Consider the following 26,073-nt stretch of genomic DNA (forward strand, 5'->3'; position numbering starts at 1 on the left):
CCTTTCGGTGCCTAACTGCCATGCCACCCAAAGGTTGCACGAGGGCCGGGCTACTGCCAGGTTGTCCAAGGCTAGACAGGTGAAGTCTACAGGCAGAGCTCAGGTTCGAATCACGGACGTTCGCGCTCTAACCACTTGGGCCATCTCGCTCCTTGATGTCGCAATAGAACCGTGAAGCTGATAAATTGTGCAACTGCCACTAGTCGAAATAAATATCAATTACATTGGAAATTGCCAACAACATATTAATCACAGGTTAGCCAAGTGACTCGGCTCAAATAACCAGCACTTTTTCAGCTTATCAAGGGTACCTGCCTATCCACAGCTTTTGTTCCGAAATTTGCGGCTTTTAGCTTTCGGAAGAACCATCAGGAGAGAAATCTGCAGACACATCTCAATGCTCTGTACGAGGCATCATCAGTCCATAATTGGTAAGGCTCACAAAAGTGAACGATTGGTATTCAACCAAAGCTTGATTCCACCGCGGCTTGTTTGAGTTGAAGACGCGACCACAACATACTACTCAACTACACTTAACTCAACACATGTAGCGGCTGTTTTGTTGATGTGGGCTTGCCGGTCAGAAGGTGATAATATATCTAATAGTGTTACGTAACGAACGGGGGCACCCCCGAAGCTATGCATGTCCATCTGTTCTGCTATCCAACACCACAGTTTGCCTGGCGAGCACTCGAATTCACACGTCATGTATCAGCTGTATCTCCTGCGGTTGCATTGACAGAACAGATGGGCACTGGTCTCATTCCGAAGTAGTTTATGAATCCCACTCCATCAAAATTAGTCACATATCAACTCAACCGATCCGTCCACCACAGTTTTGTGCAACCGAACGAGCGTACACAAAAATTCATGCTGCGGGCAATCTAACTACATCGCTACTAACCGCTTTACCTCGCAACTTCTCTTCTGGGGCTTCGTGACGCAGTGTCACGTGACTGACTCATTCTTTCATCCGGCAAACGTAATACAGTGAAAACTAATTTCCGGTGGGTGATCAGGTGCTATTGATCTGTTTGTCGAGCATGGTAACTGGCTTGGAAACGTTTAATCAACAACACAATTCACATCGCCGCACGCTTTCAACAGCGCACTGACGGTCTCGCCTCGAATTGCCATAGAATGTCCGTAAGTTAATTGGCGAGCGCCATCTGATCAATTACCAACGGATTCACCCGACCTACCGATAGTCCAACACATTGAAAGCCCCTTTAAGGTCAGTATCTCTGATTGCCCTTTCAAGCTGATACCCGTTATTGATTCGCTACCAGTTTGGCTTTATGTGAAGAGAGTGGGTGAACACTGAAAATGTGGAATACAGTGCAGTGAAAACAGGAGAAAAGTGAAAATCCTTGACCTCTGAATGCTCGACAGCCAAGACTAAAAAAGAACAACTTAAGGAAGAACACGTTCGTGAGCGCGCACGAACAGCTATTAGATTTTTCTACGAATATCTTGAATGTGTGTGTGTATTGTAAAACCAACTTCATCTTATATGTGTAATTGAGACATCAGTGCAGTCAACTGTTCGGTTTGTCCCGTGATCGATATCAAACCCCAGTGTGCAGAAAAGGGGTGTGGTCCCATGTTGATCAACCAATCAGTTGAGTCAAAAGCCATGGTGTGCCACAGCGAACGCTGGAGGTTGTAGCTGGGTAGATGCATTCTTACTTCAGTGGGAATACTGAGTTACTGCAATTTGTGACTCCTTGTTAGTCATTCTAAGCTGAAAGAAATAAAAATAGTGACTCAAGCTGTGCGTCTAAAGTACGCACAATTCATTTTGACAGCTTAGTTGCACTTCACATCTACCTATTGATTCCGAAAAAAGCACTCGAGGTCAATTAGCTGCAGGTTATGCGGTCTGTCATTTCCCAAGAGAACAAGAGAATTTTGTTGTGTCCATACCACCAGAGTTCTGCTTCTGACCCGACGCGAACGAGCTGATTGGCCCACTGTGAAGGGTAAACAATGTTCCTGAAAATAGTGCTTGTGACAGCCCAATGGTAGTGCATTCGCCTTTCAGTTACTGGGATGGTGGGGGACAAGATGGACCAAGTGGTTAGAGTGCGGATTTACTGACCGGAAGGTCAAGGGTTCGAGCCCGACCTCTGCCTCTCGACTTCCCCTGTCTAGGCTTAGGCAACCTGGCAATATCCCAGCCCTCGTGGTTCCTTCGGGTGGCATGGCGGTTAGGCACCGAAAGGGTGCTACAGCTGAGCAATTTTTTTACTGGGATGGGGACTTTGCTTTCCAGCATGGACCCTCGTGCAATCAAACCTCAAAATTGTGTGCTTCAAGACCTAGGCACCTGCGGTTCAGGTTGATAAAATTCCTGTCACGAATCCTCGCCCATAATGATTTTGAGCATCAGTGAGCAATTACATAATTTTGCAATTTGTTCGAACCAGGCTCAACAGAGAGAAAAGTCAAGCATCTTATTTTATTTCGTACAGTCTGTGTTCGTCCCACGACGAGAGAGCGAGGCACAAAAGTACACAAAAACAGCAGCTGGCGTGTTTCAGATATTGGTGGCCCAGTTAGATCTGTAATGCGTATCTGCTCTCAGTCTTTGTGCTTCGCTCCTGTCTTCAGCATTGTGTACCCGTGTAACGGTGATACTACTGATGGGGGGAGGCATGCGAGTAGTATGTTTTCTCGTAAATCTGCTTTGCGTCTCTGATAAATAACTCCACAGCAAAGGCCTTCTTCCTTTCACCAGTTGTGAGCATTGAATCACGAAAAATGATGAACCGTTTTACTAATTAACCCATAAATCGATGCTTTGAGAAAAGGACCTGCCCGAAAACACTAGAGTCAGCTGACAACCTGGTGCAAGTAGAGTATGGACCAACTTATCCCGTCGACCTGAGACGGTGGGACGGTTACATGAAGATCCAGAACATGCTACTGGTGCCCATATTGGCACCAATACGTGATCAAAAATTTTTAAAAAATCTCTCAGACATAGCACCCTTCCGGTGCCTAGCTACCATTCTACCCTAAGTAAGCACGAGGGCTGGGATACTGCCAGGTTGCTCAAGCCTAGACAGGGCAAGTCGAGAAGCAGGGGTTGGGTTCGAACCACGAAACGTCCGGTCAGTCAATTCGCGCTCTAACCACTTGAGCCATCTCATGATCAAACTTTGCTACTCACCCCAAAACGAAGAAAATCGTTGATGGTCTAAACGGATTTTATGAGACCCATGGGAGTCTGGACCACCTATCCCGTCGACCTGAGACGGTGGGACGGTTACATGAAGATCCAGAACATGCTACTGGTGCCCATATTGGCACCAAGACGTGATCAAAAAATTTAAAAAAATCTCTCAGATGTAGCACCCTTCCGGGGCCTAGCTACCATTCTACCCTAAGTAAGCACGAGGGCTGGGATACTGCCAGTTTGCTCAAGCCTAGACAGGGCAAGTCGAGAAGCAGAGGTTGGGTTCGAACCAAGAAACTTCCGGTCAGTCAATTCGCGCTCTAACCACTTGAGCCATCTCATGATCAAACTTTGCTACTCACCCCAAAACGAAGAAAATCGTTGATGGTCTAAACGGATTTTATGAGACCCATGGGCGGACACGCGCATACTCGTACTAATGGATTATCTCAAAGAATGATGCGAGACGGCACCAGCTATTCCCTTAGAATTTGTGGTTGGGATATGTCGGTTTTCGTGAGTATTTGGGATACTTGAGGCTCTGGAAGTCCTGGACAAGATGTCCATCGCATGGTGTACTTGTATGTGAGCTGCAGTATGAATGTATTGAAATTCATGCTCTACAAACTGATCCGGTCGATCGATTGTTTTTCACATCCGGTGAGCACGTGACAGAATACAAGCTGGCGACATGGAGAGAGAGTTTATAGTAGTTAACAGGAGAGAAGAAATTTCAGGTGCACCAAGCCAAAAACATAGTTACACCTATGTCGGCAAGGTAACGACTTTTATGTGTGTCCGTGTGTGTAATTGTGTTCACAAGACGCCACTAGAACACCTAAGTCTTTCCGTATTTCTCGGACAACCTTATATCTGGGGCAGTGGACCCAGTACTATGTAGAACACGTATACTAGTTTGAACTCAATTCGACACGAATGGTGTACCCGAGAGGTGCGAAATGCTATCAATAGCACCATGGATAGTTGCAACCTGAGCACATTTTTCGTGCACGGCTTTCACCAAACCTGACTTAATATGAAACTCAAATTCTGACCTGGCCTAAAGGAGTTTTGGGAGTATATCAAACAACGCACGTGACCATCCGCACAAAATGTTCCCTCTACTATACAATAATCAAAATTATTTTACGTTCTGCATACTTAGCTCGCAGACCACCTAGCCACTAACAGCGACCTGATGTTCGGGCTTCTGAGAAATGGATCGTCAAACCGAGATGACGTCGGGGAAGCGTAGCTCACACAGATCGAATAAATTGTGTGCATGGCAGTTCACAGACAAATAAACAAATCGACGAACCAGTCAGCTATCTAGAGGCCGACCACACGGTAAAATCAACAGTGCCTTGGAAAAGGTTGTGACGTTTGCGATGTAACTGCAACTGCCAAATACAAAAGTACCATAGAAAATGTGAAATTTCAGTTGATGGAAACGGACAACCAAGGGTCCAAATCTTCCACCTACGGCAGGCTTTGAACAACACCTAACTAACACGTGACCCGAAAAACACGGAGACTGGCATTTCGGCAGTGGAAATACTATCGGCAGAATGCAAAGGGGAAATCACTCAGAGACCCACCAATCAACCTTTTGGTTTTATCAAGTTGGTATTCCAGTATTACCAAAGCAAGTAATTCACTCAAAAATAGAGTCTCTTTTGCAAGAAGAAAACGGACTTGCTAAAGGCGTAGGTGAAACGAAAAAAGCCGATAGGGTTATTAGGCATGGCTGGCATCTACTTGTAAAATATGTCCTGTATTACAGCCCATACAGTGAATCCAGTGTGGCGGGCAACCTGTTTTCCGTCGACAGTGGCCAATCAAATGCTGAGAATAACGCATAACAGTAAAATTGACCTACAGTGAATCCAGTGTGGCGGGCAGCCTGTTTTCAGTTGACAGTGGCCAATCAAATGCTGAGAATAACTCAGTTGTGGGCTGCATAACTTGCTCACTTTAAGCACCTTTCACGACCGTGTCAGCTTATGCAAACTGTGGCACCTGCGACACCTTCCGAATACCTCAGGGCGTCCATCTTCCCTTGTTCAGATGTAGCATCTTTTCAGTACCATGTAAACGGAAGCAGACACAGCAGCTGGGATACTGTCAGGTTGCCCAAGCCTACACAGGGGAAATCGAGATGCGGAGGTTGGGTTGAAATCACGGTGGGGCCGGTCAGTAAACTGGTGCCTCAACCACTGAGCTATCTTTCTTCAGTCGCAGATGGTAATCACTCACTTCACTAACACACCCGTCAGGATCGATGAACATGATTCAGTCTCCAAGAATGCAACACTGGATTGGTTTGTCACACTTCATTCAGTACTAAACGATGAGTGCCAAGAAGTGTGACCCAGCTTTTAACATCCTTTAGGTCATGCACGAGGGTTGGGATACTGTCAGGTTGCCCAAGCCTGGACAGGGGAAGTCGAGAGGCAGAGGTCGGGTTCGAACCCCTGACCTTCCGGTCAGTAACTTTGTGCTCTAACCACTTGGTCCATCTCGCCCCCAGTTGCACGTATGTGGCACTCCATCTCATGAACCCGTTACTCAACAGCTAGACGGAGTCACGTGGCAGACCGCTTGACCTTCAGTTCCAGTAGGGTTGAAAAGCCCCATTTTCATCCTGCAAAATAGGGTTTTCTATTCCGGATCAAAGTAAATGCCGTTTCTGGATCAGTTGTTAAGGCAGAAAAAATTGTCGAGCAAGTAGGTTGCGCAAAAACTCCCCCATACTGTTGCAACGAATAGTTGACATAAATCCAATAATCGAATTATCGCGTACAAAAACTGGGAAAACTCTAAGCATTGAGCTTGATGAGCTGGTGTGGTGCAACATCATTCGATTACAAATTTGTAACAGCCATGAATCCGACAGTTCCGAGACAGAACGTATGAACAAACATGCACAAGCCCATTTCTTAACGGTTCGGTTGCCTGTTTTGTCCCGGCGCTAGCTGGTTGCAGTCGGAAAACTGTTGGAAGTATTCTGTTACAACAGGCAAAGATTGTAGCGGGTTGGGCCAATTTTGCTCAAGTGGACAAGTAGGTGGAGGGAAACGGGAAAACAGTGCTCACCTCAGCCAGCTACTTTCGACCTACCGCGGGATCGTATTCGTCGGTAGCGTCGGTACACCACCGAGTTTCAAAATCCTTCGTCGTTTCAGTCGGATAGAATATCTACTTGGGTAAGCTGCTGTCACCCCGAACGTACTTAAGTTTACTGGACTGCTACGTTAGACCATCAAGGATGTACAACGCTGAAAAGTGCTCAGCGTGTCCCAGAGAAAAATAAATTCAGCAGTGGTAGCACCTATCAAAATACCGATGCTATTGAGTCATGAAGCATAGATAGGAAAACCGGGGCTGGTACTCCTGTGTAGTGTACTGGGAAAGTAGTTTTATTCCAGCCTGCCAATCATACTCGAGAGCTTTGCATCTTCGATCACTAACACATAAATAACGCTACCAACATCGGTTCGCAGCTGCCTCCTCCAGAATATACGGTCAACTACAGTGGGCGTTGATGGGCGCTATCCTTAGAAGATGGGAGGTCTAAACGATAATGATTCTGTTACCTTCCTTTAGGTACAACTTCATTTCCACAAACACAGGAATGAGTGCGCTCAGAAGTCAGGTGGGCACCACTGACGAATAAACTACGAAAATGGCAGATCCATCGAGAGTTTATGGTGAAAAGCGGTCCAGTGCACCAAATGACTCAAGATTGTACGTGCACATGCCCTTTAGTGTGTCAGTGTGGCTTTGTTCAAGGGTTGAGACAAAAGTTTAGTCGAATTTACCTATGAAAGTTACCATCCACTCCAAAGTAAAAGCTTCACAGAAAATGCATTTCTGCTAATCTGGACAAGTCACTTTATCTTACAGAGCTAAAGTGGAAAACAAGACCGAGAAATTGAGGCTTTGTTGAACAACGGCCATCCGTGTGTTGTTGTGGTCTATCTGAGGTCACCTGAGACCTAGAAACTTAGCCTAGCAACGGAGGTTGAATCTTTCACATGTGAGTAGTCTGTCAGACTACATCGCGCTCTCAGTTGACCGAATCACGCTCTACGTGAAGCATAGGACGACCGTGATTTCTAATGTTCTCACGGAAGTCTTAAACCAAACGAAGGCTTTGTTACACAATGTACTGAGACCAAAGGTGGTGAAAATAATGACCAATAATTCGGTATTCTTTTTCTCGCTTAGCCCCGATTCGTTTCGTTGAACCTGTTTTTAGGCCACGGACAGTACTCACTTATTGCTCAAACCGAATGAGCACAGTTAGCAAAAGAACGTTTTGATGAAATTCAATTGTGTTTTCGGCGCTAGTCATATAATCTTTCGTCAGCGAGAGTAGATCAGACTGTCGAATATGCTAACGCTTGTGATGTGGTTGGGTTTTTCCAAAAATGAACCTGACATAATTGTATCGATCGACTGACCCGCAAGTTAGGACTTTCCAGTCGGCTAGCGTCACGGACGCTCGAAGCCTTCTGAGCACTTTTTGGCTAGTTCCAGGATGGTGGCCACAGGATGTGAGCACCGATGGAGCATTGGTGATGCCTGGAGTTCAAATCCCAAGTATACGAGCTGCTGATGATCGAACTTCGAATCTAATGTTTCCCACTGACCACAGAATATGAACCATACAAATGAGAGCGACGTACAGAAAAGCTCAACAAATCCCGCAACCATCAAAAATGGGTCAAAGAAGCGATCCACATCTTTACATTCCCTGCATTCCAGGCGAAAGGATGCCCGTCACCGAGGGCTCACAAGCATTTCCGTGGTCTAATTTGCTCCCGGTGAAAAATTGTGGCGGCCAAAGAACTTTGAAAAAAAGAGGGACAATAAAAAGCTGCACCCACAACAGCTAAAACAGGCACCATGTAAACCGAACGCAAAGACAGCATCTGAAATATCGAAAAAAAATCGTTCAGCTGTGACACTCGGTGCCTAACTGCCATGCCACCCGACGGAACCACGAGGGCTGGGATACTGCCAGGTTGCCCAAGCCTAGACAGGCGAAGTCGAGAGGCAGAGGTCGGGTGGTAGGATTCCGAGAAGCACAACCACCAGAGCAATTTCGTCCTCAAGGGGATTCATCGCAGTTTAGTGCTTTCGCATTGCGGATTTCGTGCCGGCTGATCTGCTTGTGCAGCGGGGTAAATTTACTGAAGGCATGGAACTTAATTTGATCCCAATGTTGATTTATCCAGATAATCAGCTGACTACTGAGGAAAAGTCGAAAATAATTATCTGGATGACCATGAAGGACCTCATAATCACCAAATCAACAGCTGGCATTTGCACAGACATTCGAACCAGGATTCGGTCCGATCTCGAAAAGCTCAGTCTCGTGAAGGCCTTTGTTCTTACTGGGACTCAACATTCGGACACGCTACGCACCTTGCCTGTAATCTCAAGGAGAAACAAAGTTGGGAAAAACCCTAGGACTGAGCCTACGTGATGATCCCCAAGAGGGTCTGGACCAATAGTGGGTTGCTGAAAATGATTTTCCATCAGCCTTATAAGCGGTATCTTACAGAGGGAAATTTTCTTTTTCTCATGAAGGGTGAAAAACGATTTTTTGTACAACCAAGACGTTCGAGGTGAGATATTTTGACCAGAAAATAGATTGTGACGATAAGCTACTTTATAACTAAAAGACCGTTCAGTTGAGGTCTTGTCCAGCTGCTTTCATGTGTCACGTACTTCAGCAGCAAATAGTTGACCTATCACGATCTGGATTCTATACAAGTATTTCTATGTATGAATGTTATCAAAATTATGTCCTTTGAAGAAAGATTGCAGTGAAAAAAAGGTTAGCCTACTTTTCTTGTTGGTGTCTTTTCTTGGAGGTGAATTTTACCCCCCCAAAAAAGCGGCTGATGGGAAACACCCTTAATGCGACTTCAGAAAAATGACTCTTTTGGGTGGTGCGGATATTGGCAAAATTTAGAAAGCCACTGCATTCTCACATTTTTTGAGTACGTCAGATGGTCTGAGATGTGATCGTATCAAACCACTCTCCGTACCGTAGTGGTTAGCATAGCCTTTGTGTTCATTTCAAGTCGGATACTTGGGTGCATGGATAGTCCATTCTTGTGCTCTTTCCGTCTTTCCGGCTAGCCCATTTGTTTTTATTCAACTTCAGCGACGACTGGAAAGCATTTCGCCTTTCTTCTAACCAATCACTATTCGGATGCGGTAAAAATCGGGCACACAAACAGTCTTCCCTTCATGTCATAACTGGGACTAAAACGGTGGCGCCTGATATGGCAGAACCCACGATTCTAGAATTGTTACACTGTTGGCGGGACGGAGTTCCTCAGGAAAGCAAAACGGTACGCATGCGTTGAAAAACAAATGAAGCAGTCACAGAACAGTTGCGGGATAACAAACCACAATGTGGTGGAGATAGCATCAACTAATGATTTCGGTGTGGTTTTTTTCTAGACTTGAAACGAAACACTCACCGCCAAGCGGCTGTGAAGCGAATCTAAGCAGGGAAAATCACGCAGTTTTATTCCATTTGGCACACCTACATTAGTTCATTTTGAAAATCAGCGCGTATAAGCTGGTACCTATTTCTGTTGGTTTGTCAGCGACCAAACTGTTGGCCACTTGGTGTGACCACCACTCACTTGTCAATTTATCAGTGAACAATGGGCCAAAACTTTATCCATGTCCACCTGACAGTAGTGTACCCAACACAAAACTGATATAAACTAAAACTACGTCGTTTTATCCCCTAATTCTCTCCCAAACACATCGGGTAGTGTGCTGATAGACTCTGGTTTGCAGTTGCTCTGCTCACCCTACAAAATAGTCGTTAATTGAAGTGTTATGTCATCGCTTCTTAGCACACACGACGATTTGTCGTATCTTTCAAGCTTCTGTTGCGATCAGATGGAGAGGACAGACAGCATCGGCGGCGTCGATGCATTATTCTGCCTTGGTCACTACAGACAAACACAGTGGGCATGTACGTGTGTGGAGAAGAGACGTGGTTACTAACCTAGCTAGCCAATTAGGAAAACGCGAACGAATATCGTACCGAACCTCAACAGGTTTCACTTGGTCCTACCAAAAGCCCTGGATGCGTTTATCACATTTATCTGCTAAGCACAATCAAACTGTGACTCGCTGCTCCTGCCACTGGATTTCATCTCACTTTAGAGGAATCTGATGAGCGGGATGGTGGGATGGCCCAAGTGGTTGGAGTGCGAATTTACTGACTGGAAGGTTCTGTCATGACTATATAAACCATACCTTTGTATAGACCATTAACTCGTAATACTCCATATTTCCAGCTCATATACCACCTAATCATACCACCTAATCTCGTCCTGGAACTACTCGACTCTCGCAACAATTTATTCGTCTAATAGAAACGAAGTGGATCATATTCTCCGACCTACGGTTTTTGATGCTGATCCTCACTCATCAGACGGCATAAAAGGATGGACTCATTGGTTCCGTACTTTCAAAGCTCACATTAACTCAATCGAACCTAAAGGTCTCAATATATTGGAAACTCTCATTCGTCACATCGACCATACAGTGTATGACTTCATTGCAGAATGTAGCGACTACGATTCTGCGATCAGCTTGCTGGAAAAACTTTACGTCCGCCCGAAAAATATCGTGTATGCACGCCATCTTTTAGCCACATACCAACATGAACCTGGTCAAGATGTCGACCAGTTCGTTCAAAAACNCTGCCAATCATACTCGAGAGCTTTGCATCTTCGATCACTAACACATAAATAACGCTACCAACATCGGTTCGCAGCTGCCTCCTCCAGAATATACGGTCAACTACAGTGGGCGTTGATGGGCGCTATCCTTAGAAGATGGGAGGTCTAAACGATAATGATTCTGTTACCTTCCTTTAGGTACAACTTCATTTCCACAAACACAGGAATGAGTGCGCTCAGAAGTCAGGTGGGCACCATTGACGAATAAACTACGAAAATGGCAGATCCATCGAGAGTTTATGGTGAAAAGCGGTCCAGTGCACCAAATGACTCAGGATTGTACGTGCACATGCCCTTTAGTGTGTCAGTGTGGCTTTGTTCAAGGGTTGAGACAAAAGTTTAGTAGAATTTACCTATGAAAGTTATCATCCACTCCAAAGTAAAAGCTTCACAGAAAATGCATTTCTGCTAATCTGGACAAGTCACTTTATCTTACAGAGCTAAAGTGGAAAACAAGACCGAGAAATTGAGGCTTTGTTGAACAACGGCCATCCGTGTGTTGTTGTGGTCTATCTGAGGTCACCTGAGACCTAGAAACTTAGCCTAGCAACGGAGGTTGAATCTTTCACATGTGAGTAGTCTGTCAGACTACATCGCGCTCTCAGTTGACCGAATCATGCTCTACGTGAAGCATAGGACGACCGTGATTTCTAATGTTCTCACGGAAGTCTTAAACCAAACGAAGGCTTTGTTACACAATGTACTGAGACCAAAGGTGGTGAAAATAATGACCAATAATTCGGTATTCTTTTTCTCGCTTAGCCCCGATTCGTTTCGTTGAACCTGTTTTTAGGCCACGAACAGTACTCACTTATTGCTCAAACCGAATGAGCACAGTTAGCAAAAGAACGTTTTGATGAAATTCAATTGTGTTTTCGGCGCTAGTCATATAATCTTTCGTCAGCGAGAGTAGATCAGACTGTCGAATATGCTAACGCTTGTGATGTGGTTGGGTTTTTCCAAAAATGAACCTGACATAATTGTATCGATCGACTGACCCGCAAGTTAGGACTTTCCAGTCGGCTAGCGTCACGGACGCTCGAAGCCTTCTGAGCACTTTTTGGCTAGTTCCAGGATGGTGGCCACAGGATGTGAGCACCGATGGAGCATTGGTGATGCCTGGAGTTCAAATCCCAAGTATACGAGCTGCTGATGATCGAACTTCGAATCTAATGTTTCCCACTGACCACAGAATATGAACCATACGAATGAGAGCGACGTACAGAAAAGCTCAACAAATCCCGCAACCATCAAAAATGGGTCAAAGAAGCGATCCACGTCTTTACATGCCCTGCATTCCAGGCGAAAGGTTGCCCGTCACCGAGGGCTCACAAGCATTTCCGTGGTCTAATTTGCTCCCGGTGAAAAATGGTGGCGGCCAAAGAATTTTGAAAAAAAGAGGGACAATAAAAAGCTGCACCCACAACAGCTAAAACAGGCACCATGTAAACCGAACGCAAAGACAGCATCTGAAATATCGAAAAAAAATCGTTCAGCTGTGACACTCGGTGCCTAACTGCCATGCCACCCGACGGAACCACGAGGGCTGGGATACTGCCAGGTTGCCCAAGCCTAGACAGGGGAAGTCGAGAGGCAGAGGTCGGGTGGTAGTATTCCGAAAAGCACAACCACCACAGCAATTTCGTCCTCAAGGGGATTCATCGCAGTTTAGTGCTTTCGCATTGCGGATTTCGTGCCGGCTGGTCCGCTTGCGCAGCGGGGTAAATCTACTGAAGGCATGGAACTTAATTTGATCCGACTGTTGATCTATCCAGATAATCAGCTGACTACTGAGGAGAAGTCGAAAATATTCATCTGAATGGCCATGAAAGACCTCATAATCACCAAATCAACAGCTGGCATTTGCACAGACATTCGAACCAGGATTCGATCCGATCTCGAAAAGCTCAGTCTCGTGAAGGCCTTTGTTCTTACTGAGACTCAACATTCGGACGCGCTACGCACCTTGCCTGTAATCTCAAGGAGAAACAAAGTTGGGAAAAACCCTAGGACTGAGCCTACGTGATGATCCCCAAGAGGGTCTGGACCAATAGTGGGTTGCTGAAAATGATTTTTCATCAGCCTTATAAGCGGTATCTTACAGAGGGAAATTTTCTTTTTCTCATGAAGGGTGAAAAACGATTTTTTGTACAACCAAGACGTTCGAGGTGAGATATTTTGACCAGAAAATAGATTGTGACGATAAGCTACTTTATAACTAAAAGACCGTTCAGTTGAGGTCTTGTCCAGCTGCTTTCATGTGTCACGTACTTCAGCAGCAAATAGTTGACCTATCACGATCTGGATTCTATACAAGTATTTCTATGTATGAATGTTATCAAAATTATGTCCTTTGAAGAAAGATTGCAGTGAAAAAAAGGTTAGCCTACTTTTCTTGTTGGTGTCTTTTCTTGGAGGTGAATTTTACCCCCCAAAAAAAGCGGCTGATGGGAAACACCCTTAATGCGACTTCAGAAAAATGACTCTTTTGGGTGGTGCGGATATTGGCAAAATTTAGAAAGCCACTGCATTCTCACATTTTTTGAGTACGTCAGATGGTCTGAGATGTGATCGTATCAAACCACTCTCCGTACCGTAATGGTTAGCATAGCCTTTGTGTTCATTTCAAGTCGGATACTTGGGTGCATGGATAGTCCATTCTTGTGCTCTTTCCGTCTTTCCGGCTAGCCCATTTGTTTTTATTCAACTTCAGCGACGACTGGAAAGCATTTCGCCTTTCTTCTAACCAATCACTATTCGGATGCGGTAAAAATCGGGCACACAAACAGTCTTCCCTTCATGTCATAACTGGGACTAAAACGGTGGCGCCTGATATGGCAGAACCCACGATTCTAGAATTGTTACACTGTTGGCGGGACGGAGTTTTTCAGGAAAGCAAAACGGTACGCATGTGTTGAAGAACAAATGAAGCAGTCACAGAACAGTTGCGGGATTACAAACCACCATGTGATGGAGATAGCATCAACTAATGATTTCGGTGTGGTTTTTTTCTAGACTTGAAACGAAACACTCACCGCCAAGCGGCTGTGAAGCGAATCTAAGCAGGGAAAATCAGGCAGTTTTATTCCATTTGGCACACCTACATTAGTTCATTTTGAAAATCAGCGCGTATAAGCTGGTACCTATTTTTGTTGGCTTGTCAGCGACCAAACTGTTGGCCACTTGGTGTGACCACCACTCACTTGTCAATTTATCAGTGAACAATGAGCCAAAACTCTATCCATGTCCACCTGACAGTAGTGTACCCAACACAAAACTGATATAAACTAAAACTACGTCGTTTTATCCCCTAATTCTCTCCCAAACACATCGGGTAGTGTGCTGATAGACTCTGGTTTGCAGTTGCTCTGCTCACCCTACAAAATAGTCGTTAATTGAAGTGTTATGTCATCGCTTCTTAGCACACACGACGATTTGTCGTATCTTTCAAGCTTCTGTTGCGATTAGATGGAGAGGACAGGCAGCATCGGCGAGGCATTATTCTGCCTTGGTCACTAGAGACAAACACAGTGGGCATGTACGTGTGTGGAGAAGAGACGTGGTTACTAACCTAGCTAGCCAATTAGGAAAACGCGAACGAATATCGTACCGAACCTCAACAGGTTTCACTTGGTCCTACCAAAAGCCCTGGATGCGTTTATCACATTTATCTGCTAAGCACAATCAAACTGTGACTCGCTGCTCCTGCCACTGGATTTCATCTCACTTTAGAGGAATCTGATGAGCGGGATGGTGGGATGGCCCAAGTGGTTGGAGTGCGAATTTACTGACTGGAAGGTTCTGTCATGACTATATAAACCATACCTTTGTATAGACCATTAACTCGTAATACTCCATATTTCCAGCTCATATACCACCGTTATTAGACGATTAAAGAGTACATTACGTCCTTCTATTCTGTCTCCTTTCTAATCTCGTCCTGGAACTACTCGACTCTCGCAACAATTTATTCGTCTAATAGAAACGAAGTGGATCATATTCTCCGACCTACGGTTTTTGAGATGTCGACCAATTCGTTCAAAAACTGAAATCGCTTGCTATAGACTGTGAATTCAAAGCAGTATCTGCTGTGGAGCATACAAACGAAGCAGTTCGGGATGCCCTGATAATCGGACTGCAGTCGAATACCATTCGGGAGGAACTGCTAACGTGGCATGAATTGGACCTTGACAAAGCCCGCGAAACCGCACGAGCTCTCGAAATTGCACAAAAACAGTCACAATCATATGTATACGGACAACCCGTTACTTGTTCTGTGTCTACTCCTTTACCCATTGTTATTTCCGAAACAACAGTTTCTGCCGCTACACAACGAACACGTTACTTTTGTGGGAACCCAAAGCAACCTCGTTATAAGTGTCCCCTCTCGACTTCTCCTGTCTAAGCTTGGGCAACCTGACAGTATCCCAGCCCTTGTGCCTCCTTCTGATAGCATGGCAGCTAGGCACCGAAAGGGTGCTACAGCTTAACGATTTTCTTTCCGGAAGAATCAGGGGTGGTGTATAAAAGTCCCACAACATATAGTAGTGTGGTCATCTTTCTACATAGACGGGGTCGAGCCAAACAAGATGAGCTTCAACGTGTGCCTGTTCACCATCGTACTCAAGGCCACTTTAATTTGGTCTTTGGTGGATGTCCTGTTTGTCATTCCATCCTTCAACAGGTCAGCAGCTCATCAGGTTGGGAGTGCAAGTTTCTGAGGTTGAGCGGAATGGATCAAAGTTTCCAGATTCTAGTGATTCGCAACAGGATAGCTTGCACAGGATGTTTTGGAAAGGTTATTTCCGGGAACGAGACTTGTTTGAAAAAGCCACAAGGACAAATCATGAAAGCTACACGATGGGGGAGGGTAAGCTTCGGGAATATAAGCAAGAGTACCACTTTTCGAGCGTTTCATCGTTTCCTCACCGCCGTAGAAGAAAGCAGTCGCATGACAATAATCTTGACGACACGTAGCGCGAGAATTTGGTTAGTTTGCTCTTGCGCCAAGTGTTGGGGTACAACTGATACAAGCAGAGCATTATTTACATAGCAAAACAAGAAACATGTGTAAAACATGTACAAGCATGCTGTACGGTGGTTCTAGATGCCATGGTTTAGTTCATCGATGATCTACCCAGCAAGATTGGCAGTGGGTGGTATCGTTAACGAGATTAGTCAGAGGGGCATCGAGCTTTTTGTCTGCATAGAGATGGGAAGGGAGACATCGGGTAGATGAGGCGCCTTCAATTGAAGCTCGCCACCTTGACTCAAGATTCTAATCTACAGGACAGAAGGAAGATGAACGATTCCTCCCACCCAAAACTGGACGCCTTTCTAGCTAAATTCGAGAGGTTTTCAGAACTGATGTCAGCCCAAACCAAACTGACTTTTTAAGAAGGTTACTGAAGCGCAAAACTGTGAACGACTTAGAGACACGAAGCGTTATTGTCATTACTAACACTATTACTATTTCTTCCCTCTTCCTACGGATTCGAGTTCTGCTAGTCTGCAACATTTAGTTTAACGTCTTACTTCACAAAGACGTTAGTTGCAGTTCGCCGCTTTGTGTCCTCATTATTCCACGGTTTAACACACAAATCAACAATCGTTCAACCGCAGCAACCTTTGGGTGCCTAGCTGCCATTCCAACGGAACGGGACTGGGATAGTGCCAGGCTGTCCAAGCCTACACAGGAGCAGTCAAGATACCGAGGTTGGTTGGGAACCAAGGACCTTCCGATCCGTAAGCTGGCGCCTTGGCCACTCAGTTATTTCGAGCCCAGTTCAGCACACAGTATACTAGCATTCGGTATTATTGGAGGGCCACACAGGAGCAGTCAAGATACCGAGGTTGATTGGGAACCAAGGACCTTCCGATCCGTAAGCTGGCGCCTTGGCCACTCAGTTATTTCGAGCCCAGTTCAGCACACAGTATACTAACATTCGGTATTATTGGAGGGCCTAATTACTTATTACGGAATGCACATGCAACAATTCAGTACCCTTAACCGTATTTGTGACTGTCGCATATTCCGCGACATGGACCCATTAGAAAACATTCGAGGGACGATTAGAGTGCCCTTTCTTACCCATCGTTTACTAACGTTCCTCATTTTTCTGACAGGATGTATCTCCTTATCACGTGCAAGGTTTCAACCGTTACGGGGCGCGTGATTCAAACGATTGCGGTAATTTTCCGTAGCATATCTTGATCCGAGTGCATCGATTGAAAACAAACACAGCTCAATTGCGCAGATTGCTGTAGCGATCAATAACAGGCAAAGCACCCTCCATCACTACCGTTCGGAAGATTAATTAAAGCCACCGGACAGGGTATATATTTTGTACCAGCTTACTCAGGATTTCAATCGACCCAAATACGCAACCAACCAGTCTTTCAGGGGTGCCAGACACGCAACTGAGCGATGAAACCACTTTCCAGCCATCCAGAAAATTGTCAGAATGAATTCTATCACCCAGTCAACCGTTACTCGCAAATCTGAGCTGAGTGTCTGTCCAGTCGGCAGCTGCAACAACCTTGGTGCGCTTGACTCATTCATTCTATCCTTCAAATGTCCGTCCCGCCAAAAGCACATTTCTACATTGCAGTGATGCTCTTTCGGTTGAATAATTCTGAATAGCAAACAATAAAATCTCACCTAATTGCTGAGCAAATGCGCTAGATATTGATCAGAATACTTTTCACACTGGAGAGCATCTGGTCCCTTTATTGCAATCCTCGCTGAGTTTGAGCGATAATAGCGATGAGAGTCAATAGGACTTCCATCTCGAAAAGATGGCATAGTTCACAAATAGACTGGTCCTGGATTCTCCAATTTAGTCCTCGCTTTGTTCAGGTGCGTTAAATAAACAAGTTACCATTGAGCCAAATAACATCTTTTCAAAAAGTTTTGTGTCAAATCTTCTGCTATCAGAACCTGGGTGAAGAGAGTACCAGACAGCTCGAACACTTCCAGCAAAATACAACCAGTTCGTATACAAACTCACTTCGAACATTTTTCGGTAATCGTTTCAAATATTGTTCCACTGCCTGTTCATACTCTTCTGTGACAACCTGGAACATCTTGAAACCCTCCTTCACCAAAAAGTTTTGCAGACTCTGCATTTGAAAGACACCAAGCAGAGGATTATGTCCACCACTCGAAAGGCTTCCCAGCGCATAGTGTAATAGCATTCGGCATTATTGGAGGACTTAATTACTTATTACGGAATGCACATGTAACAATTCAGTACCCTTAACCGTATTTGTGACTGTCGCATATTCCGCGACATGGACCCATTAGAAAACATTCGAGGGACGATTAGAGTGCCCTTTCTTACCCATCGTTTACTAACGTTCCTCATTTTTCTGACAGGATGTATCTCCTTATCACGTGCAAGGTTTCAACCGTTACGGGGCGCGTGATTCAAACGATTGCGGTAATTTTCCGTAGCATATCTTGATCCGAGTGCATCGATTGAAAACAAACACAGCTCAATTGCGCAGATTGCTGTAGCGATCAATAACAGGCAAAGCACCCTCCATCACTACCGTTCGGAAGATTAATTAAAGCCACCGGACAGGGTATATATTTTGTACCAGCTTACTCAGGATTTCAATCGACCCAAATACGCAACCAACCAGTCTTTCAGGGGTGCCAGACACGCAACTGAGCGATGAAACCACTTTCCAGCCATCCAGAAAATTGTCAGAATGAATTCTATCACCCAGTCAACCGTTACTCGCAAATCTGAGCTGAGTGTCTGTCCAGTCGGCAGCTGCAACAACCTTGGTGCGCTTGACTCATTCATTCTATCCTTCAAATGTCCGTCCCGCCAAAAGCACATTTCTACATTGCAGTGATGCTCTTTCGGTTGAATAATTCTGAATAGCAAACAATAAAATCTCACCTAATTGCTGAGCAAATGCGCTAGATATTGATCAGAATACTTTTCACACTGGAGAGCATCTGGTCCCTTTATTGCAATCCTCGCTGAGTTTGAGCGATAATAGCGATGAGAGTCAATAGGACTTCCATCTCGAAAAGATGGCATAGTTCACAAATAGACTGGTCCTGGATTCTCCAATTTAGTCCTCGCTTTGTTCAGGTGCGTTAAATAAACAAGTTACCATTGAGCCAAATAACATCTTTTCAAAAAGTTTTGTGTCAAATCTTCTGCTATCAGAACCTGGGTGAAGAGAGTACCAGACAGCTCGAACACTTCCAGCAAAATACAACCAGTTCGTATACAAACTCACTTCGAACATTTTTCGGTAATCGTTTCAAATATTGTTCCACTGCCTGTTCATACTCTTCTGTGACAACCTGGAACATCTTGAAACCCTCCTTCACCAAAAAGTTTTGCAGACTCTGCATTTGAAAGACACCAAGCAGAGGATTATGTCCACCACTCGAAAGGCTTCGTTGATTCCGTGCCCCATAGATTCCGATCGGTGTCAGAGATTCCGGGGTCCAACCAAACTGTCTCAGGGTCGCATTAATGACCCATGCCAGGTCGGAATAGGTGAGAAAAACTCGAGTGAGCATCTCATATTCATACTTATCCTTCAGCTGATGGGCAAAGCCAGCAGGAGTGACGATCGGGATTTTGTACACGGAACTACTGAATCGGGCTACATTTGCAATGCTGAAGTCATTCAGCGGCCCGAATAACACGTGAATTTCCCTATTGTCGAACTTCGATAACACGGCTAGCGAATCACAACCAACGGAAGTCATATGAAGGATAGGCACTGTTGTAAAAGTAATCCCACTGTAGGCAGACGATTCCTGGATCGTATCCAGGGCTATATCAATAGCTGGTAGAACTTCAGCCAACGTTTCGTCACCTAAAGCATCCAACTGAAGACCCAGTAAAATTTCCTGCACATATCGATAATTCTTTCCTTTGGGTTGTAACATCGCATACTGGCGGCGTCTTTTGTTCACCCGACTAGTGGCCTCCACAATCTGATCGAACGTTTTTCTCACCAGCGGTATTGGGTACACTCTTGGTGGTAATTCCGGGCTGTTGGAAGGCATACATATTTTATCGTATGCTTTTGAGTTTGCTGAGACAGGAGTGATCGCTAAAGCTAACAACAGAGTGACTGGGGCTAATAATGAACACATACGAGTCAGCCGGTTGGACATGGATTGTGTTAACCACACGCTGATCAACGCAACATTAGTCCACTGCTGCCTCAAAAGAGTAATCCAGCGTTGAACGGGATGTCGTAGGCATTCACACGCTCTGAAATACCTTGTGGATTCAAGCTTCGGTACCGACGCACCGCGGACGCCTTGTCACAGGTCAGTGCATCGGTAACAGGGCACACAGCGCAATCCTATTCGCCTTTGTTATGTGCATTGCCCATTGGTTGGATTTCAGTTATGGACCGCGGCCACCTAGCGGCTTAGCGAAATGCCGAGATCGATTTAACGGCTTTAGCCAATCGCAAGCATGAGAGGCAGTGAAATGTTTTCGCGTTGCTGATTGGTCAGCGTTGGTAGCTATATCACAGCTAGCGGTGCGCTCGTGGCAGGCAAATATACGCGGATTTTTCGCACTGGCTTTTCATGGGTGTGAATGATAGATAGGTAGTTGGAACAAGTGAATGGGCCTGACTGAGTTCGTGGCAAGTTTGCAATTCCAATGAACCACGGGAAAGTTTCGAGCACCATTATTTTGCAGGGAGAATAATACTACGGAAACTGCAGCCTAGGTTGCTAATATCTTTGTAAAACAGCCGAAACTCTGGTCTAGGGTGTCACCAGAATAGCTGACATAACAATTCACAACACCATAGCTAAATTGGATACGTCTCACAAAATGATGCATTTCACTTATCTTTTTCAAACAGCATTAAAATGTTGGACAATACATTCACCGTTTTGAATGACATGGATAAAAAAGTCGAAGGATTACGGATCTGAAAAATTGTGCCAGTTACCCTTCTTGCATTGAGGCATATTGAAGTATGCTTGAGGCTATTTTTGCTTACCTGATGGTGTTTGCTTCTGGGGAGTCCCGCAATGCTGTAACCGTCTACATCTTTCCCAAAAGTATGGCACAAATGACACAATGATTTTTTTATTTCTCCAGTTACTTGGGATTGGGGCTCTTCCCATAAGTGTCATTCGCTTAATTTTCTGATAGTTGCTTTGTCCTTCAGAATAAACACTGCAAATGTCCTCAGGAAAGGAAAACTGGTTCTCTTCAGGGGATGCCTGAGTCTCGGGGAATGATATTGTACAACCAGTCCCGAAATTCCAAGAGGAACACTCCAAATTCTTAGGTTTGAAATTTTATGTGAAACTGGTTGTCTGGGAGACGAACACGGCAAATTCGGAGTCAAGAATCCTCTGAAATATCAAGAAACACTCTTTTTGAGTTTCTGTTTGCACGGCATGATAGTTAACTTGCGGGAATTCACATGGAGATCTTTCTAAATCATGCGTCAGTATTCGTTTCCTAGGCATGATTATCAGACTTTATCCGCTTGTCATTCACTGAGTCGACCTACCGTCTGGATGAATCGATGGCGAACACGTGACTCATTGATTTGAGCAAGCCTACCAGATTCACACACACTTGTGGTGCCAAAAGCTTGCTTAAAAATGGTTGGGGTGGTTCCAGAAGGTCCAACCGACGAGCAACACTTTTCTTAGGCGCATTGTATGATCCATTTCCGAGCAATGAATTCCCAATAAGAAACGTTGAAGAAACGTTGAGCTCTTAGATCTCACGTGACGTGGCTGCAACCTAAGGCTTTTCTATGAGTGGCTCTCAAGTCGTTTTGGAAAAGAACAATCAGTAGAGTCGTAATGCACTACTTGTAAGGTTGCTGAAAATTCGTCGATGAATTTTCTTGGTTTTTGTGTATGGCTGTGCTTCCTGACGGCCGCGTTGTGTTCCTTTATTCGTGTGCATGCTTTTTCCCGGTTCGTCCAACGTGGAATTTGTCGCAGTTGTTGCAGTCGAATTGGCATATCACATTGTACCTCTTGGTTTTGTCTCGGTTGTCTTTCAGTCTTGAACTTAGTTTTATTAGAGTGTAGAATTAATAGTACCTCACCTCGAATGAGTGGCTGACGTTGGGTACCCGGTGTGGAAACCAGTAGGTTATTCCTTGTCACCCGGAGGAAGCCTTACATATGTTTTTAAGTACATCAAGCCGTTAGCCATCAATGCACGTTTGTTTCGAACCCCGCATAGAACCAAATTTACCCATCAAATGGACATTCCTTCAACCTTGAAAATCATTACAACAAGTGCTAGATGTCATTTTTTAACTCAGCTGGAAAGTTTATTGATCACGCGACTTAGTCTGAGGCTTGTTTCATAGAAGCATTTGAGTTGGTTGTTGCCTTCACCCTCGTGCACGTGACCCGGTCGCAGACCGTTTGCCATCCAGATCGAGTTTGAAATATGATAAATTGCTAATATTGATTTTTGTGTGTGTGTCAAGTGTACTGCGATGGGCAGGACTGTTCGGAATGACATCGACTAGCACAAGCCGTCTTATTCTTCCACCTCTATCTGGCTATTCATGATGAACGTATGTTAGGGAATAACGTCAAAATCCAGGGTCATTTCTGATCCGATTGTCATTCTGGAAGCTGATATGGTCGAGCAGTTATTAACCCTGCATGACTACATAACTTCCACTGACATTGATATAAGTTCGTTGTCGTGATGCATATGTACCAGCGACTAATCGATTTCGCAGTTCGATCATGTGATCTACGCGTCACCAGTGCACTGAGCTAGCAAGTGTACTTTGTTCTGTCTAGGGTAGTCGTTTGATGAACACTTCTAACTCATGAATGACGCTTGAGTACTATTCAGCCGGTCCGATCTGATGCAGTTCGACTGGTCCGAATGCAGACACGGTCCCACTGATTTCTCTACTTTATGAGTGTCCTGTGTATGTAGGAGGGGCGTGAATTTACTGATTAGGAGATCCATGGTTCGAACCCGACCTCTGCCTATCGACTTCCCCTGTCTAGGGTTAGGCAACCTGGCAGTATCCCAGCCTTCGTGCTTACCACGGGTGGCATGGCAGCTAGACACCGAAAGCGCGTTGCAGCGGAACGATTTTTTGTTCTACATGGTGAACTAATCAATGAATCATTCATAGCAGTACCGTGGTTGGCTCTCCCGCTGTTTACTTGTTTATTCCTTATCTTGAAGTTTTAATTCCTTCGTTCGGGTGGCATGGCAGTTAGGCATCGAGAAGCTAAACTATTCTTTTGTTCTATACGGTGGACTAATCAATGGATCATGCATAGCAGTATCCTAATTGGCTCTGCCGCTGTTTAGTTGTTGATTTCTTGTCTTGAAGTTTTAATTCCTTCCCTTGAATTTGCAATTTACGTGGTTGAACTCAGTTCATTAGACCAGTAAGCATCACACACATTTCGTTTCTTACTTGGAATTTATCCCCAAATGAGAGAGAGTTCATCTGAGTGATACTTTTCCGTAATCCGAATCGGCACGACTGAGCAGATCATGTGATAAGTGTCATTTGTTACTTTCCATTAAAAGTACAATCTCCCTTGGGTAACAAGTTCACGGAAGGCCTTCAGCGGATTAGGTAAATCGGTCTACTGAATATTCAGATAACAGTGGAGGCATGTAACCCATTTGCCTGCACTTACCAAAAGTGAGTGCGTTATCTGCCTTTGTAAAAGATGGTTAGGGACTCAAGTGCTTTACCAATGTCCGCCTCACCGCATGTAGTCTCGGTGGCGATGACGAATCTGGATGTCCTAAGTGCTCATCTTTACATTAAGACTAGTTGCTGCTAGCTCTAGTACGTTCAGGTGCCCGTTGGTCTGCTCGTCAAGTCTGGAATGCAGACGTCACCTCATGCATCAAAGAAACTATATTTGCTTATGGTTGGATGGGTAGTTCCAGCTTGCCTCGCTACGTTTCTACACCTTTTGGGGCGCTTCTTATATCCATTGAGGTTGTTTAATCATTGGATATACAACTTCCTTTACGTTTCTTGATCCGTTGTCCTCTACGTTGCTCGCATACAACTGATTTGTTGATTAACTTCATTTAGTAGTTTTTTCTCTGTTCTGATTGGTCTACTCAGGACTCGCCTCGCATGGCCCATCATAAATAGACCAATCGGAATCAAAACTTGGCAATCAACACCTACCTTCCCGGATCATCTTTAGTGGCGACCATAACCACTGTACAGCACGAACAAGGTTCACAGTTGTTGAGGATGATCATGTGTGGGAGTAATTCCTGATATTTGGACAACGAAGTTGAGCAGATAAGTGCAGGGTTTTTGTCTACACTAACTGTGCGTTCACTACCACGTACTGCGTATCGACCAACAGGAGGGCAATCAGAAGCAATCGATTTTCGAACTAGTTGTTTGAACGGGTCCAGATACTATTGGGAAATGTCGGTCGATAGCATGCAGAATACCAACATGTTTTAAGTGGATACTATTCACTTGAACACAATGTATGTGAGCGCCCGACTGATAATCAGGCGGATGACGTAAGTCAGCAAATTAGGTCGTACTTTACCATCGTCAAGTTGTATCGTGCAACTTTGATTCCAACGGGTTCTTTAGTTCAAACTCAGAAATTTTTTAATGGATAACCATTTTTCCTTCTGTTCTACTCGGGCTCCTAAAAGTAGGCTTCCAGAAAGTTTCCTCACCGCCGTTTCAATCAGGCTGGGGCTCCAACCTGACCTGTTCATCTGTTCTTCTCAGATTTGTGACACTCAGGTTGCTTTGGGAGACTGTGATTTCCTATTTACATCTTTGTGTCGATAGATCCCAGAACTAACCCCTTATTCTCAGCTTCAATACCTTCCGTGATATCACACCACTTCCGAAAGAGATGAAACGGGTTGCAAAGCGGCAAGAGGAAAGAAGACAAAGTCGGTTCAATTAGTGAACATCATTACGCCGATCGTGGATCGATAATGGAGCGAACAGACAGAGTTGATCGATATGTTCAAACATGTCCACTTCATATGAATTATGTTCCCCACCGAGACAGCGTACGTGTGAATTTAGCTGGTCATGGGATTTGACGAAGATAATGCGACAAATAGACCTCTGCTGAGAAACTGAATTTTCCGGTTTTTTTTGGAGAACGGCAGGAAAAAACAGATATTTGCTGGAGATTTGCGCCGAAGTTACCTTAGTTTAAGTGTACCAAGTAAAGCAAAGCGGATCTAGATTATCGCTTAACTAAGTCAACTAAGGCTAACCGCGTGAATTTGAGCTGATCATCCACCAATGAGCAACAAATTCTCAGTGAACGCGAGCTCCGGTGTCTGACCGACGGCTTACGGGGAGAATATCACTGTTGGGTTACTTGATTCTCGTTTTTCATAATCGACAATGTCGGTGCGTGGACAAAATATTTCGCCTTTGTGACAGCCTTAGAAAACTAAAGAACTGGCTTTGAGACCATGGATAAATCTAACACCTGACGAGGTGGCGAGCGCGGGCACTTTGAGACACAACACATCCCAATTCCAAAAAAAGTCGTGTATTGCCGGGCCAGGCGCCCGGATTTGGGCAACTTGCGGACGCAAATGTGTGAGTCCAACCGGACTGGTCAGTCTCACTCTAGTAGTCAGCCCATACAACTGCAAAAACGTCTGTGAATAACCCAAACAAATTTCTTCCATTTGCTTCTGCAAATGGTTTGGTTCGATTTTAACTCTGCACTTGCTCACTTTTCAAGACGATTCCGCCAGCAGTCATTTGACCAATTTTTCAATGTCTGGCACTATACTACTCACGTCTAAATAGCGCGGTTGTTGTTGGCCGGCATCTGTTTTCGAAGTAAAAAGGAAGCTGGAGATCTCTGCACACCATGGGTGATACCACATAAGGTTTGTAGTGTAGCCGGTGTAAATCCGAGGGGCTAAGTCCAATGTGTCCAGCAGGGGGTAACTTTGAAGCCACCAGCATATCCAAATAGTGGCTTTTGGGTCAAGTAGAGATGCCTGAACGGTTGAGACAAACGGTGTATCCAAAAGGCAGTCTGGTGGTCTGCACCGTTCTTAGAACGAATCTGCGACACACACACACACATGCAGATACTACTGA

The 26,073-nt window shown here is 44.9% G+C and overlaps 1 protein-coding gene across 1 annotated transcript in view; it reads right to left on the reverse strand.

The window, feature by feature from the left end:
- Nucleotides 1–20,315, reverse strand: part of T265_11311 (hypothetical protein) — a gene marked incomplete at both ends in the record, with an annotated part of 109,084 nt that extends 88,769 nt beyond the window's left edge. Inside the window, one exon of the mRNA XM_009177935.1 lies at nt 19,231–20,315. Within this exon, the coding sequence (XP_009176199.1) occupies nt 19,231–20,125 (895 nt within the window). The remainder of the gene's footprint in view (nt 1–19,230) is intronic.
- Nucleotides 20,316–26,073: the final 5,758 nt, after the last annotated feature.

The sequence above is a fragment of the Opisthorchis viverrini genome, assembly GCF_000715545.1.
Source record: "Opisthorchis viverrini unplaced genomic scaffold opera_v5_480, whole genome shotgun sequence".
Classification (NCBI taxonomy): domain Eukaryota; kingdom Metazoa; phylum Platyhelminthes; class Trematoda; order Opisthorchiida; family Opisthorchiidae; genus Opisthorchis; species Opisthorchis viverrini.